Consider the following 17,263-nt stretch of genomic DNA (forward strand, 5'->3'; position numbering starts at 1 on the left):
AACTGAAGTTTTAGGTGAAGGGCAGTGAAGCAGAGAAGGGTAGAGTTTTCAGTAGAGGACAAATCTCCATGCAAAAAAAATTATTTATCATTTTAACCCATACCTTGTAAAAATGAACTAAATTTTATCATAACACTGAAATTTGAGATGTAGCTTACTGGTAAAGATCTTTCCTAGCATACAAAGGCTACAAGGATTGATCACTTAGTAATAGCACCAAAAAAGAAGAAAACACAAAGAAATGTAGGATAAGTCAGGCATGGTGGTACACAACTGTGATCCAGTACTGGAGAGGCAGTAAATTTAAGACTAGCCTAGACTACACAACAAGATCTTACCACAAACCAATCAACAAACCAGCCAAGCAATCAAACTTCTCAAATTCAGAACAAAATCATCATAACTTTAGGTTAATCAAAAACTTGATAAGGTAACAACTGGCAACTTATTATTAACAAAGTTTCTGTTAGCAAGTAAAAGACACTTCTTTAGTCTGGAAACCAATAGTTACCAAATCTCTGATTGTGCATCCCCAGGACCACTCTCCATCCACTCACTGACAGATGACTTTAAAAATCAACTTCTTCTCTAAATTAAGCCCTATACAATTTTCCCATTTTTCTCCAAGACCCCTATTTGCAACACGGTAAGGAACAAAATGATGTCTCATCTTTTCCCCAAGAAAATGATAAGCATCACTAATAATGAGTGTTACAATGGTGCATTACACAATATAAATAAACCAGATCAAGGGTGTGTGTCTGTGTTCATGAATAACCATTATACAAATGATAGGATTACCCTTCTTGTAAATCACAAGATACCCAAAAGATATGCTTTGAATAGAATAAGCTGGGCTCAGTGTCTGGCAAAAGGAAGCAGCTAATACAAGTCCTACAACAGCAGCCACAGGTGATGGAGGAAACATAAACCATGCCTCTCTGAAGGCACTAGCGAGCAACATAGAGCAGGCAGCACATGAGAGCACTGGGCCTCACCAGCTGAGAGCACGGTGCCTGTCTGTATGACATTCCAAAGCATCACGTGCAAAGTGATAATAATTAACAGTGGAGTCCTAGTTGTGTAATCAGGTTATGTAGACTAGTATTCAGTGATGCCAAGTTTTATGTTAATATTTTTCTTTTTTTTTTTTTCTATCTAGACTCCTGGGTTTGCATTTTTTCATTTTTTATTGGCTATTTCATTTATTTACATTTCAAATGTTATCCCCTTCCCAGTCTCCCCTCCACAAACCCCCTATCCCCTCACCCTTCTCCCTGCCTCTATGAGGGTGCTCCTCCACCTACCCACCCACTCCTGCCTCAGCACCCTAATATTCCCCTACCCTGAGTCATTGAGCCTCCACAGGACCGAGGGGCTCCCCTCCCAGTGATGCCCAATAAGGTCATCCTATGCTACATATGCAGCTAGAGCCATGGGTCCCCACATGTGCACTCGGGTTGGTGGTTTAGTTCCTGGGAGCTTTGGGAGTCTGGTTGGTTGATATTGTTGTTCTTCCTATGAGGGTGTGAACCTCTTCAGCTCCTTCAGTCCTTGCCATAACTCCTCCTTTAGGGTCCCTAGACTCAGTCTGATGTTTAGCTGTGTGCATCTGCTTCTACATTGGTCAGACTCTGGCAGAGCCTTTCAGGGGATAGCTATACCTAATATTAATTCTTGAAAACATTATTTGCACATTAATCTTACTACTGTTGAAATCAATGGTGATTTCCCTGTGTTGGATTTTTTTTCATGTAAGTAACTTTACTTTCAGAATCACATAAAACGTTACTACAAAGAGAAAAAGAACAAGCCAGTTTAGCTTCTTTATTGTGATATTAACAATTATTTAAAAAGTTCATTTCAACTTGCGTTTCCTTCTATGTATTTAAATTACTATTTAACTGCCAAAGGTTATTTCTGTGTTAGGTATTTGTCTATCACTATAATCTGTCAGGGTACTGTATCGGGAATACACAGCCCATTCAGCTCCTCTCTGTTGCCCTCCAAATGTAAGCAATGGTGCACAGTGTAAAGATCAGCTTTGGAAATAGGCTGTCTAGAGTTCAAATTCCACAGAGGTTACTTATTTAACTGCATGCAGATGGGCAAAACCTAGAAAATTATAACCACTTGGACTTAATCCTTTCAACTCTTAAGTGTTTGTTGAGCCCTTAGTAGAGACGGGTAAAAGCAACAGAAACCATCAATAGTGACACTGAGTACCATCAACTCTTAATGTTATCTTCAGACTAAAGGAACCGTACGTTAATGTAAAGATAAATATCAGCCGGGCATGGTGGCACACACCTTTAATCCCAGCACTAGGGAGGCAAAGGCAGGCGGATTTCTGAGATCAAGGCCAGCCTTGTCTACAGAGTGAGTTCCAGGTCAGTCAGGGAAACCCTGTCTCGAAAAAACAAAACAAAAAAACCAAAAAAAAAAAAAAAAGATAAATATCTTCCAAATTTAAAGAAATTTCTTGGATGTAGTCATTGAAAGTGGTAATTATAACAACTTAAAAATGCTTAGGATATGTTGAAGAAATTTTAATAAAAATTGATTCTCATTTAAAATATATTAAATATTATCAAAGTATAAAAAATAATTTTTTCGTATATTATGACCTCTTAAAATAGTTTCATTACATCATCTTTTTTTGGTTGTTTTGCTTTGTTTTGTTTTTCAAGACAAGCCTTCTCTATGTCTCCCTGGCTGTCCCAGAACTCATTGTGTAGATCAGGGGCTGATTTTGAACTCTGGGATCCACCTGCCTCTGCCTCTCCAGTGCTGGGATTAAAGATGTACACCCCCACTGCTTAGCTCCACTACGTATGTACGTATGTATGTATGTATGTATGTATGTATGTATGTATGTATGTATGTAATTTACACTGGTGTTCTGCCTTTATGCAGGTCTGTGTGAGGGTGTCAGATTCCCTGAAACTGGAATTACAGTCAGTTGTAAGCTGCCATGTGGGTGCTGGGATTTGAACCCAGATCCATTGGAAGAGCAGCCATCTCTTCATCTCTTAACCATCTCTTCAGCCACCTGTTATGTCATTTTTAAATAAAGCAAATGGTATTATAGCACATTCATAGATTAAATATGTCAAGTTTAGTCTTACCTACTACAAATACTTCTCAGTACAATTATCTGCTTTGATTCTATCTTATTCGTCATTTAGCAAACATTTGCTGAGTATCTTTTAAATCAGGTAATGAAGTTGTTTGTAAATTACAAATAATCATTGTGGGAAAGACCATCCACAATCTTTGTCTTCATGGAACTTATGGTAAGGAAATCAATGAGCACATATACAAAAAATTCACCATTGTTAAAGCACCATGAAGAAGAGGCAGACACTGTCAGGGAAAAAGACAGGGTGTCCCTTGGGAAAGAACAAGGCATATACAGGTAAAGGATGAATGGCAGCTGACCAAATGGAGGGGGAGGGAAAGGCGTTATAGGTAGAGGGAAAACAGAATGTTCAGAGGTGTAGTGGTAGGAGGAAAGGGAGCACTGTTGTGTCACTAAAAAGGTCACCATAGCTGGATCACAGAGACCAGGGAGAAGCCACACAGGACATTTCAAAACTATTTTTATCTTCATTTTAGCAATGATAGAAAAATCAGAGTGGAGCTGGATTGGGAACATGAAGAGTAAATTATCATGACTAAATTTGAAGAGGGTACTCTGAGTAGAGCAGGAGGGCCAAAATTTGGCTAGGCTGTGAGTGAAGGAAAGAAACAGATGAGAAGAAGGCTACCTATGTTGTGAATGGAGGCAGCCACGGCCTAGACAAGGTGGCACTAGCAGAGCAAGAGAGAACAGACAATGTGGTAGTGAGAAGGTCCAGGGACCGAGGGAGAAGAAACGGCAGCTTGTGTCCTAGGTTTGTACCTGACTACCTAGTTGGTTATCTGCATAGAGATTGGGAATACCAGTGAACAAAGTACACTTGGAAGAGTAGGACCGTAATTCTTAACATGAAAAACTTTAGGTATTCTGATATTTTTTTGGAAGGACTTTCAGAAAGGTGTTATACATACATACATACATACATACATACATACATACATACATACATACAGGAATGATATGGAGCTCAGAACAAAGTTGTGTTGCAGAGAAAGAAATCTATACTGATAAAAGCCTTGGGTGACGAGAGCCCATGTTGAACAGAGATGATGAACTGCAAAGCAGTTATGAATAATCCATTAATATGAACTTATTCTAAGGAGAAGCAAGTTAGTACTATACTATTTCAGACTGTTTTTAATCGGCTCCTGGTACATGTGATTTTAAAAATCCATGCTAGCTCTGGCTAGGCTCTAGAATCAGTGGCCTCCCATTCCTCCTTGCCTGATACTGAAAACAGCTGCCTGGCCCTGGTTCCCAAGGCTGGCTTGCTCAGCTGCCCAAACAATGACCACTCTGCACTTGCACCCTCTCTCTTGTCCACCTAAATAGTCACAAAGGAAAACACCGACAGCCTTAATATTTAATACCACCAGATTTGTATTGGTAAACCTCCAACCCCAATATGCCCGTGTAAAGAACACACAACTCAGTTATAATATTTAACCAGTGTCCTCTGGATTGGACACATATAACAATACACTACTCTATTCCCTGGCTATGAGATCCCTTGCTACTTGCGGCTCCTCCAGGGCATGTGGTTCTGCTCCATCTCCTACATCCTCTTCCTCTTCTCTCCTTCCCTCCATCTCATCATTGTCTCTCCTTCCTCCTTTCTCTCTCTCTCCTTCTCTAAAACTTCCAGCCCCACCTTTCCCTTCCACTGCTCAATCACAGGCTCTAGCCTTTACTTGGCCAGTTAGAATGGGAAGAAGGTTGACATGGAATCGCCTGAGTACATGATCCGCTCCTCATGGTGGGGGGCAGCCCCTCTTCAGGAAGCAGAATTAGCATCAAGATACAAACAGCACCAGGGCAACCCACCCCAGGTCTCACTGAGTCTCAGGAGTTCAGGAGTTTAGAACACGTGTTGCCTTTGCAGAGGACACTGGATGGACTTCCAGCACCAACATGGCGGCCCACAACTACCAGTAACTACAGCTCTAGGAGATCCAACATCCTTTTCTGCCTTCCATAGCACAAGGCCAGCATGTAGTGCATATACACACATGCAGGCAAAACAATCATACATATAAAATCAATCTAAATGTTTTTTAATCACATAAATTGCTTTTATTACTGCAAAAGGTCCAAAAGGATGTCATTAAGATTTAAATTACTATTTAGTAAAACATCACAAAAATATGTATTACTTACACTTAATTTAGGCTAATTTTATTAGCTTAGGTGTAAATTTGACAACAGATAGCATAACCTTTATTCCTATGAAAAGCGGAGTGTCAGCAAGACTATGGTCTTGCAGATAGTTGAGCTCTGAAACAGAGCTACACTTATCATAACAAGGCAGCTCAGTGCATTGTTCTACGCTCTGATACAACTGATCTCTGCAGATCTTACCTCATTATGAAATGTCTGTAATACTACCTAAATACTACAAAAGAGATGCCCGTCAGAAACCTCACAGCCTGCACTTAATGCTTTAACAGGAAAAACACAAAACAAATGCTCTGGCAAGTTATCGGAGCCAGGCATGGTGTGATATACCTTGACTGGGGGACCTGAATCAGGACTGTGATATGGAGGCCAGCCTGGCCATATTGTGACAACCTATCTTAAAAAGTCAAAAATAAAATCTGTAAAAAGCTATTATAGAATGGATAAATGCTGAACGGAGAAATTCAGTTAGCTTTTCCTTTGAGAACATAGGCATCTGTGGCAAAGATGACTATTTGCAAAAGTATTACAGTGTATAACTGTTCCTTGCACTTAGGAGTGGCTGGATGGCTAAAATCTGTCCAATGAAGTATGTGTAGGAATGACACATGTCCTATACGAGACGGGCTCAGAAACTTTACTCCACCTGCTCTTTCCTTTCTGACTGGTTGGCCAGGATAGACATAAACAACTTCGAGATGTCAAGTCTTGGTGACCCTGACTGACTGTGTGGGGGAGAGCCCCATTTTACATTAAGATGGAAATGCTTTGAACCACGTGTAAAACATGATTTAACAGATGTTTTAGCAGTTAGCGGATTACTAGGTATTAACATAGCTCTTACCCACAGAGGACATGTTTTAAGACTTCTAGTAGAATCCTGTAGATAGCATTACACCATACATATGTAATTTTAAGTGCATGAGTTTCAAGAACTTTAAAAAAAATCATACACACACACACACACACACACACACACACACACACACACACACACACTGGTGATAAAGTTCAGCTTGTATCTCACCAATAACTGGTACTCTAACAAAAATTCCAACATCAACTGAGTAAAGATAGGTTCCTTAGACACTAGTTTGTCTATGTACAGGCTGATCTGACATGGAGATGACTACTCATTGATGACAGGGTCAGAGTACAGCTTACAGCTCCACCACCGCACCAAAGACCGACCTGTATGCTGGGCCTGGCTGTGTGCCATTGCAGGTCGTTCTGAATGGTGTGCAATTAAAAACTTAAGTTTGATTTTTGAACTTTCCATTAGGTAATTATGGAGTTTAGCTGAGTACAGCCTACTAAAACCACTGAGAGCGAAACCAGGCTAGGGAGAATGAGATGTTGTATGAGGACCCCACTGATGAAGAGCTTCCACTTTTCTGCCAGGTCAGCATCTTATTTTACTTTCTAAACTATTGATTGATTGACTGATTGATTGCAATGAATACCCTGTAGCTGTCGTCGGACACACCAGAAGAGGATATCAGATCTCATTACAGATGGTTGTGAGCCACCATGAGGTTGCTGGGAATTGAATTCAGGACCTCTGGAAGAGCAGTCAGTGCTCTTAACCTCTGAGCCATCTCTCCAGCCCCAACATTTTATTTTTTAAACAGTTTTTATTGTTTTTATTTTTAGGTTTTTGAGAAAGAATAAAACTCTGTAGTGCAGGCTGTCCAGAGCTTAATTCTGTGGCCCATAATAATCCTCTGATTTGTAACCCCTAAGTGCTGAATAAGTGTCTTGAACATCTGTCTCCTAAGTTATAGGATTTTAAATGTTCTTCTAACTCCCAGATTCTGTGCCAGTTCTCATATTATGATTTTTAGGTATTGCCACTAGCTAAAAGGAGACTATTCTGCTATTAAATTGCATGACTTTAAAAAGCTTATTTACCTATTTATTTATTTATTTATTTATTTATTTATTTATTTATTTATTTATTGGTAGATAAGGTACCAGGTAGCCCAGGTTAGCCCCAAATTTGTTATATCGTTGAGGATAACACCAAGCTTCTAATCACCCTGTTTATATCTCACAATGTTGAGATTACAAGTATGTGTTACCATGTTCAGATTAGTAGATGCTACTAATAAAATCAGCCTTGATACATGCTGAACAAGTGCTCTACAAGCTATATTTGAGCTCTATCTCTAGTCCCAAAAGGCTACCAAGAACTTGTAGATTGAAGTTTTTTGACTCAGGATTTAATATAGAGTTTAAAAGATGATAGTGGAGAAACAATTTTAAAGCAAAAACATAGATTTTAAAAACATTTCAAGGATGTTTATTCATGTTACAAGTACTTACTGATATTAATATACATTTGGTATTGTGGAAACACACACACACACACACACACACACACACACACACACACACACACACACAATAAATAACCATTTTCCTGCAAATGACATAATTTCAATCTCTTTNCACACACACACACACACACACACACACACACACACACACACACACACACACAAAGGAGTTTCCAGGTTATAAAGAGGAAACACAAATAAAGACATTCACTATTTTAGTCTGAAGGTGTAAGCCAGAGGTCCCTTTTGGGGTTGAATGACCCTTTCACTGGGGTTGCCTAAGGTCAGCAGGAGACACCTATTTCTGATAGCCTTAGAAACTGAAACACTGCTCCTCTAGCTCTCTCCAGGTTGGTCTACCCACATGCAAACACACCAACACACTAGTACCTGAACTATATTAAAGGGTCACAGCACTGCGAAGGTTGAAGAAAAACTGGTGTGTGGGTTGTGTTTAGAATATAATGGAAACATGAAGGGTCCCAAAAGATACAAGATCAGAAAAATTCCTAGAAGAGGTGGTTTTTAAGAAAAAATTGGGACACATGGTAAAATAACTGGAGAGACTAACAATCCAGATGAAGAAATCTGTCATAGACTTTTAAAAACTGGTAGGGTTTAAAGTCTGGGGATCGAGTGAAGAACATTCATGTATGGAATGGCAGGCCCAGACTGGCCTTTTAAAGTGACATGACATGTGTACTGGGTGAAACAAAACTGAAGATCAGGGTACTATAACAATGAAAAGTACTAAGTCTGTATTTATGTCATTAGTGGGAATGAAGAACAAGTAGATGAGTGGAGGCTGCGATATGCAGGAGGAGAAATGACAGGAACTGGCCCGACACCAAACGGACAATGAGTGAAGGATGACACTCAAGTTCCTGCCGGATTGATATTGCTGAGGCTGATGTCCACCTATGTGAAGAGTTCAGATGAAGACACTGACAGGTTTACACAGAAAGTGAAAAAACTAAACATTTAGAATACAGTCTAGGAAACGTGGTTATAGTCAGACTGCAGGTATGTATCTACTCTAACTCAAGTCATTAAAAACTGTTAGTTCATAGTAGTCCACTTAGTAGGCCTAATTAAATGTACTTTGCAGCTAGACCCACACCTTAGGACTTGGATTCTCCAAAGGTAGGCAGTCCTGGACTCTATGTTCAATTTCCCAGGCCATTCTTTTTATACCAATGGCCTTGGTTCCTTGGTACAGACCCTTAATATTGGGGTTCAGAGGGAACAACACCAGTGATAGGACCACGCAAACACTAGGACTGAAGATGCGACTCTGCAGGTTTACCCAACAAGTGGGCAACATGCTCCTTAATCCATGATGAAATACGGAGGTTTGAATCTTACTACAACCAAGAGATGACACAAACATTTTGGGAAGTAACATTCTGTTTCAGTGTTTAGAGTAAAAGTTTCTTGTTAACAATAGATATCCAGAGCTCCAAAATAACTACACCAGAACGCATACTTACTATTCTGTTTTAAAATGGATTTTAACTTAAATTCAGCACTTAATTTAAAAAAAAAAAAAAAAAAAGATTCAAAGTCAGGAAATGCTGTTCTTTAAGGCCAGACAAAATACTATGCAAGAACAGTACAATCCAGCACGTAACACCTTCCAAAGTGAGTCTGTGCTAAGAATCACAGGAGACTAAGAACAAATTTGGAAAAATTTCATTAAGAAAAAAACAAAAACAAAAACAAAACTTTTAACTCCAGCACTGAGGAAGTGGCGGCAGAGGCAGGGGGAATCTCTGAGTTCAAGGCCAGCTTGGTCTACAGAGTGAGTTTCAGGACAGTCAGGGCTACAAAGAGAAACCCTGTCTCAAAAAACCAAAATAAATGAATGAATTAAAAAGATACTTCAAAGTGAATAAATGAATAAATAAAAATTAACAAAAAGCCTTATAAGAGATATTATATTGCATATTTCATAGTAAGAAACAGCTTTTGAGTAAATCTAATTGATAAAACATTTTAACTGAGACACTGCAATCTGACACATGATGACTGCAGCAAAAACTACTCAGTAGCTTGATGTAAAAACAAAGAAATTTCTAAGTTCTTCTTGATTTACAGCCACTGCATGCATCAAATACAACGTGTTGGATGACAAATGACTGTTAATGCAACATGTGCACAGAAATTATGTAGGCTCATACTGAAAGACCTTGTACATTAAGACACAGATATAGTTACATTTAACTCTGAAGTTCAAAAGGCATGGTGTTGCCAGAGGCATTAGGCATTTTTCTCATTACCGTGAGCTCGAAGCAGTGCTTCAGCAGTAAACAGAGGGGCCTGGAGCATGTCTGCAGTCTCCACAATAAGCATATCTTTTAACCTACGAAGATCCTGGGGCCTTAGTCCTTCATATGGCTTTGGAAAGAAGAAAAACAAAGTTAAATTGGCTACTATATTCTTAAGGAAATAAATATGGTTACTACTTAACATCCCGGGTTGTGTGCAAAGGGCAAATATTAAGGCAATCCTGTAAAATGCTGAGGACTACTTAAAAGCAGCAGAACGATAAACTTTAAAAATAAAACTCCCAATTTGTCCTACCTACAAATGTGCAAGGAAAAAGATGGAGCAGAGATGGAGGGATATAAAATGAATAAAAATTATTGAAAAGATAAAAAAATGAAAATCTGCCCCCCCCCCAGATGTTAAGGAGATAGTAACAGTGGCCATGTGCACAGTCTGCAGAGCTCTTCTCATTACAAATAAAGAAGCAAACTTATGTGAAACATTTTCCATCACATGCCATAAACATCCTACTTCATTTGTGTATATTTCTGTGGCTATCCCATACTGTGATTATATGAAATTAACTACAAAGATATAAAAATTAACCCAGGTTCCAAATAGGGATATCATTTAATAAACACTGTAATTTAACCCTAATTATCAACAGAAAATTATCAAAAGCTTGTTGTTAAGCTAACTATAAAGCAAACTTTCCCCTGTAAAACCCAATAAATCCCTTCATAGCTAATCTGCAGAACTTGTTCAAGAAGTTTCATACAATATGTGACACAGTTTCTTCAACCCATGTTCCAACTTTGGCCACACATTCCTATGGATCCCACCCTGCCTCAGCAATAGAAGTACTCTCGGGATCCCCAGTGGTGGGAACTGTGTATTTCCTGCATTTATTTCCTAAAAGTTCCTTTTCTTTTTACCTCATTCATGTGAAGTCAACTAAAGTAGAGAGGAAATAGCAAATTTAATTACAACAGTTAAACAAATATTTAGTAAAAAACACTTTCTTGCAATTCTGACAATATACAGAGAATTTGGATTTCCAATATTTAAGAGAAATATAAAGTGGCCTGTATACATTAAACTTTTAAATACTTCAGTTTTATACTCAAGTGGGTAACAAAGGGAGAGTTCTTGAAGGACAAAGGCATACTGCCTTCATGAGTACATAACACATTCTTTGCAAAACTGCAGCAGAGCGGTAATTAGGTCATGTGAAACGTTTCAATACACTGCTCAGTCTCAAATGCACACTAGCTCTCCCTTCTGTGGCAAAAATAAAAATGAAGGTGCCTGTCTCTTTCTTGTTGCAAAGATAAGATGTTACTATTTTCAGATTACAAGCCAGCAATAACCTTCAAAAAAAAAAAAAAAGTCAAAACTGATACAAAGAAGGAAGCTAAATTAAAAAGGAACCATGAATAAAAAGCACCTCCTCTTTGTAACTGTGCATATGACTGCTATGAAAGAACCATAGAAGAAAGGTGCAACAGTCCAATATACAAACTATTATTTTGATGACAGGTAAAAAAAAAAAAAAAGATAGTTATCTTCAAAAACTATTTCAGAAAACTATAATATAAATCAATCATGAAAAGAATATTTTTTCTATTATTTATTCCAGAACTGAAGTTAGTCAGCCAATCCAGGTACAGGTACGTAGCAGAAGATGGCCTATTGGTCTTGCAAACTTTATTTGCCCCACAGAGGGGAACGCCAGGGCCAAGAAGTGGGAGTGTGTGGGTAGGGGAGCAGGGGTGGGTAGAGGGTATAGGGGACATTCGGGATAGCCTTTGAAATGTAAATGAAGAAAATATCTAATAAATATTATTCCTCACCCATACCTCTACTCACCTAAAATTCTGACTGTCAAAGCAGACAATTTTGTTGGAAAATGAGATAAAGCAGATTAAAAAACAATCAAAAATGACGATGACACTTAGATTATCTGATTTGTTAATTATTTTGCTCGTAAAATAACTAACACAATTTGTCCTAAATTAAGATGTGTCAAAAGTTCCAGGCTATGCCATATACTACCTATACCATAAAATGAAGGGAAACCTTAGCTCAAATATAAAGGTTAAAACTAATCTAAATCAGCCTTTTGATCCATTTTCCCTCTTCTACCATACACTCAATAAAATAAATAAATGAAAAAACATCTAGATCAGATGTTTGTCAGTGAGAAAACAGTCAAAATATATAAACTATATGTGCACAATAAATTGTTACATTTAAAAAATTTATGAGTCAGATTTGGTGGCACACACCTTTAATCCTAGCACTTCGGGGGCAGAGGCAGAAAGATCTTTGGAGTTCAAAGACAGCTTGGTCTATATACTAAGTTCCAGGACAGCCAGGTCTTCTTCATAGACAGACCCAGTAAACTCAATGTAAAATACGATTTTATTCACATTAAAAATTGACTATAGACTTGCTTATATCTGACTGAGAGCTTCAAAAACTAGTACCATTTGGGGAATAGAGTAAGGAAGGAGATTTTTTTACATTATAATTATACATATTATTATAATTTAAGAATTTTAAGACCATGGCACCTCTTCCAGAAAACTAGGTAGGCTACATGCCTACAGACCTTTGATATGAACTAGCTTCTAACAGACCCAATCCTCAGTTGTCACTCCCCACCTGGCTGCTGTGTCCCAGTTGCCAACAGACAGCTCCTGCCCTGGTAGGCCACCCATCCTGCAGGAGGACCTTCCCACTCTATGTTCCCACAGGTAGACATAGCCTGTGGAGCAAGGTAAGCTGCCCCAAGAGAGCTTGCTCCACTCTTTCAGTGGCCTCCCTGCAACTGTATCCCTAGAAAGTATAGGACACTATAAAAAGACCAAGCCTAAGAATAATAGGAATAAAAGAAGAATTCAGCTCAAAGTCCCAGAAAATATTTTCAAGAAAATCATAGAAGAAAATTTGACTAACCTAAGAAGGACATGCCTATAAAGGTGCGAGAAGCTTACAGAATACCAAATAGATTGAACCAAAAGTCCTGTTACCACATGATAATAAACACAAACCATACAGAACAAAGAATATTGAAAGCTGCAAGAAAAAAAGGACCTATTACAAACATACTAGAATTGCACCTGACTTTTCAATGGAGACTGTAAAAGTCAGAATGACCTGGTCAGATGTCCTGAAGACTCTAAGAGAGCACAGATGCCAGCCCAGACTACTATACCCAACAAAACTTCCCATCACCAAAGATGGAGAAAACAAGATATTCTATTATAAAGTCAAATTTAAACAACATCTATGTAGAAATCCAGCCCTATAGAAGGCTCTAGAAGGAATACTCCAACCTGTTCAGGTTAACAACATTCATGGAAACAAAGGAAATAAAAATACCACCACCACCACCACCGCTGCCGCCGCCACCCTGGTTTGAAAAGGAATGGCACCCATAGACCCATGTGAATGAAATGTTTCCTAATGATATTCTGCTATACTCAGATTGATGTCTAGCCTAAACCCCATCAGAGAGTCTTTATCTAGCAACTGATGAGAGCATATTCAAAGATCCACAGCCAAACATTACGTAGAATTCAGAGAACCCCAAAAAGACAGGGAGGAAGGAATGTAGGACTCAGAGGAGCTGAGGAAACCAGAACAAGCCTACAGAATCAACTCAGCAGGCTTCATAGAGGCTCACAGACACTGAAGTGGCAATTGCAGAGCCTGCATGGGACCATATATTGTAGTTGTTCAGTGCAGTGTTTTTGTGGGACTCCTAACAGTGAGAGTGGAAGTGTCCTTGACTCTTTTGCCTTGTCCAGCCTTAATATGAGGGGATGTGCCTAGTCTCATTGCAACTTCTTTGTTTGATATCCATGGGAGGCCAGCATTTCTTTTCTAAAGGGGAAAGAAGGAGCAATAGATTATGGGGGTGGGGTACTGGGAGGAGGGGAAGGAGGGGAAATGGTGGATTGTATATTGTATGAGAGATGAATAAATTTAAAAATTTAGTATTGAATGTTTTTTTCTGCTCTGTAACTTTTTCCAACAAAACATAAGTTTACTATAGTTATGCTAAATTCACTTAGATATAAACCTGCTAATAATTTTTATTAATTGCTTTATCTTATAATATATTTTCTTCCCTCCACTGAGTTCTATTACTTTTAGATTAGGAATTAAATTAAGATGGTATCATGAGAGATGAAAACTAAATCTATCATAATTCACTTTCCCTTGCACTACTGAAATATCTCTCACTAAATGCCTGTATTATTAGAGTACCAATTACTGTTTGGCTCAAAAATCATGGACTGTCAAAAGGTAGGCAAATGGGAAACAAGGTGCTTGTATTTGAAAGAGTAGGAGGAATAAAGTTAACTCACTTTGACTGTGACAACTTATTCAAATAATTTCTGATTCCTGTGTGGATTCAAAACCATGTGAAAGAGTCAGCAAATGCTGACTCTATGAAAGGCCTGTCTCCACATTAACCTAAACCAAAAGAAGAACTTTATAAAATAATCAAAGAAACAAAGAGTTAAGAAACGGAAACATGACTTCTGGGAACTCAGTTCCTTTGCATTGTGAGATGTACAAAGGTTCAGAAATTTTTGAGAATTCATGAAAAAAATTCAGTAATGTACATATACGCCACTAGTTAAGAGATTCTTGTTAGAATGAAGTTAACACGAAACCCTGAGGAATTAGGATTTTTAGTTTTACATTTTCCTTTAATTTTGGGTTTTTGGGGGAGTTACCAAAGCCTTTGTATTGTCAAGAACAACATGTGTTCAAGGGAAAGACTGACAGAAAGTGGGGCCCATGAGAGCACACGGGTAAGCAGGACTTACACATTAACATGTTTATTTACATGTTAGTAAATATATAAACATGTTAGAGGAAAGACGCAACATTCACGGTTCCTAGATGTCCTTTTCTGCTCACTGCTATGGATTAAGTACTGCTGAGGGTATTAAGCATACTACAAAAAACGACCACCCACACAGAGTTTAAAGAAAAACATTTTAAGTAAATCAATCCCCGTACCTCTCGCTTGTCTAACGCAGCATACTCAGCTTCTATTTCTTCGGCCTCCGGGTCCCGAGAGAACACCATCTGAGACTCCAGACTGAGGGCCAGGTCTTTGTGGTGCTGCTTTTCGGCACAATCACAAGGAGTATCTTTATTTTCATTTTCAGCAAACAAGTCTCCTCCATGTTTTACTAAAAGCTAAAAAAGATTTTCGAAAAAAACTCACAACTATAGATTTGATTAAGTTATTTCATGCTATAAATGAAATTAAATGTATAACTGGCATAACAAAAATGTAACAGCAGACAATGTATCTAAATGTATTTTAATGTAAAATTAAAATATAATTAAAATTTAAATTAAACATATAATGAAAATGTTTTAAATGATAGGCATTAGCGTGCAATGACTTTTATTTTTACAGTTGGGAATTCTTGTTTTAATAATAAATGAGTTTCTTTGGCTAAAGTCAAATTCTTAAGAATCTGTCAATTTCCCACAACCAAATAAAACTGCACTTAAATATAAAAAAGATTATAGTTATTCAATACTTAAACTTTAAAAATGTCTCATGAGTTTTCTTCTCTCCTGTACTTTTGGTCAGTCATGCTATTGGTTCTTCTCACTGTCCTCTGTCCACTGTGTCTGTGCTTCTCTAATGTCCCCACAGATCCAGGCTGTGTGTCAGCTTAGGCCAGGAGTTACTGCATCAACCTTAGTTCTGCCACTCCTGCTGGCACATTGATTCCCAACTTGACTTCAGAACAGAGGCATGCAGGCTACTGTAAGCTTCAGGGCTTTAAACTGTCCTAGTATGTGGTTTCTGGGCAGTCACAGCTGGCAAGACCGTCCCAGCACAGCACTTTCAGCATTATGCAAGGCTGCTGTGAGCACCTTGATAGTCCTATGAGGTGGACCTGGAATGGTCATTATTTTTATAGGACTGTGCTCAAAGCTAGAGGTTGTTGTTTCATCTGAATGTGACAGAGACTTGACAAGGACTGCAGTAAGAGTCTTATTAAACTATAGATTCAGATTCAGCTGGTTTGTCATCAGGCTGTAGTTTCTGCATTTCCAGTAAGTTATCAGAAGACACCAAGATGTCAAGAAGCACTCACTGCTTTAAAAGTATTTCAAACCTAATCTAGATTCCAACCAATAGGCTAATAGTTCTTTATTTGCTTGCATAAGATTACTTCTCCATTAAAATTTTTATATAGTTCAGTTTTCTGGATCTGACCCTAATGTCTAGCATTTAGTGGCTTCTACTTAATATGGTCTACACTTCCCCTTTTCTAAGTCACTCTTATTATTATTTCGTATTATTTCCCTACAAAATTCTTCAATCTCAAGATACTTGAAGCCTGGATAGCACTTTTAAATCTGCCATGTAAAACAATTACCAGAGGAACAGGACAAAACACTCCTAGAATCTAATACTACAGATTTTGCTTTGGAGTCTGGCAGTCAGGTGTTTAATCTAATTAGGAAACTGAAGTTCAGACAGGAAGTTACATAGCTGCTGATCTGGGAGAGTCCTGTTTCTTCTGTAGTAACACTCTAGGTGCTAGCTAAAGCCAGCGCACTCATGTAGACTCTGCAGCCAGACTGCTGAGTGGTCTCTACGGACCTCAATGAAGTGAGGCACCGATAGCAGCTGCAGATGCTAAACATGTTCTATGGGCTGCAATAAAGGAGAACTGTGACTTACCATGTATGTTTTTCTGGTGACTTTTACTTGATCCAACTGTTAGTTACAGATACAATTCTAAATAAGCATTTAGGGTCAAATGTACGGGAAATATGTGATACACCAATCATTTTCATAAAAATGTTTTTTTACCAAGTGTGATGTACTCTCAAAAACTAAGCCTTTACACTCCAGCCATTTACAGGACCACTATTATAGGTTAATCACTAATAGAAATAAAATGTGGCCTACTGACTATGACTACCTTGGGGAAGTCTACCAAAGGGGAAATGTGTTGTAGAGTTTTGTTAGATTATGCGAATTGATATCACTTTTATCAAAGTTCATTCCTATTTCAAAGCAGAAAAGAAAAGCTCTTATTTACAAAAAATCCAGATTAATTATCACGTTAAATTCCTATCAGTTTTATACACTACTCAAACTTTATTTTTGTGTGTTGGATATCCATACAGAGAATTTAAGTCCTCTGCGTTATTAAAGCAAATGCATATTATACATTGATAATGCTATATACATGCAATGTATGAATGGGTATGTATAAAGCATATGTCTCTCTCTCTCTCTCTCTCTCTCTCTCTCTCTCTCTCTCTCTCTCTCTGT

At 38.2% G+C, this 17,263-nt stretch overlaps 1 protein-coding gene across 6 annotated transcripts in view; it reads right to left on the bottom strand.

Annotated features, from left to right (window-relative positions):
* Ankib1 (ankyrin repeat and IBR domain containing 1) overlaps positions 1-17,263 on the bottom strand; it is a 93,112-nt gene that overhangs the window by 41,769 nt on the left and 34,080 nt on the right. For all 6 annotated transcript variants that reach the window (XM_021190256.2, XM_029535608.1, XM_029535604.1 and 3 more), the window contains 2 exons: positions 14,968-15,150; positions 9,936-10,053 (listed from right to left, as the gene is read on the bottom strand). In XM_021190256.2, coding sequence (XP_021045915.1) covers positions 9,936-10,053; positions 14,968-15,150 — 301 coding nt within the window. The remainder of the gene's footprint in view (positions 1-9,935; positions 10,054-14,967; positions 15,151-17,263) is intronic.

This window comes from Mus pahari, chromosome 2 (assembly GCF_900095145.1).
Source record: "Mus pahari chromosome 2, PAHARI_EIJ_v1.1, whole genome shotgun sequence".
NCBI classification, from domain to species: Eukaryota; Metazoa; Chordata; class Mammalia; order Rodentia; family Muridae; genus Mus; species Mus pahari.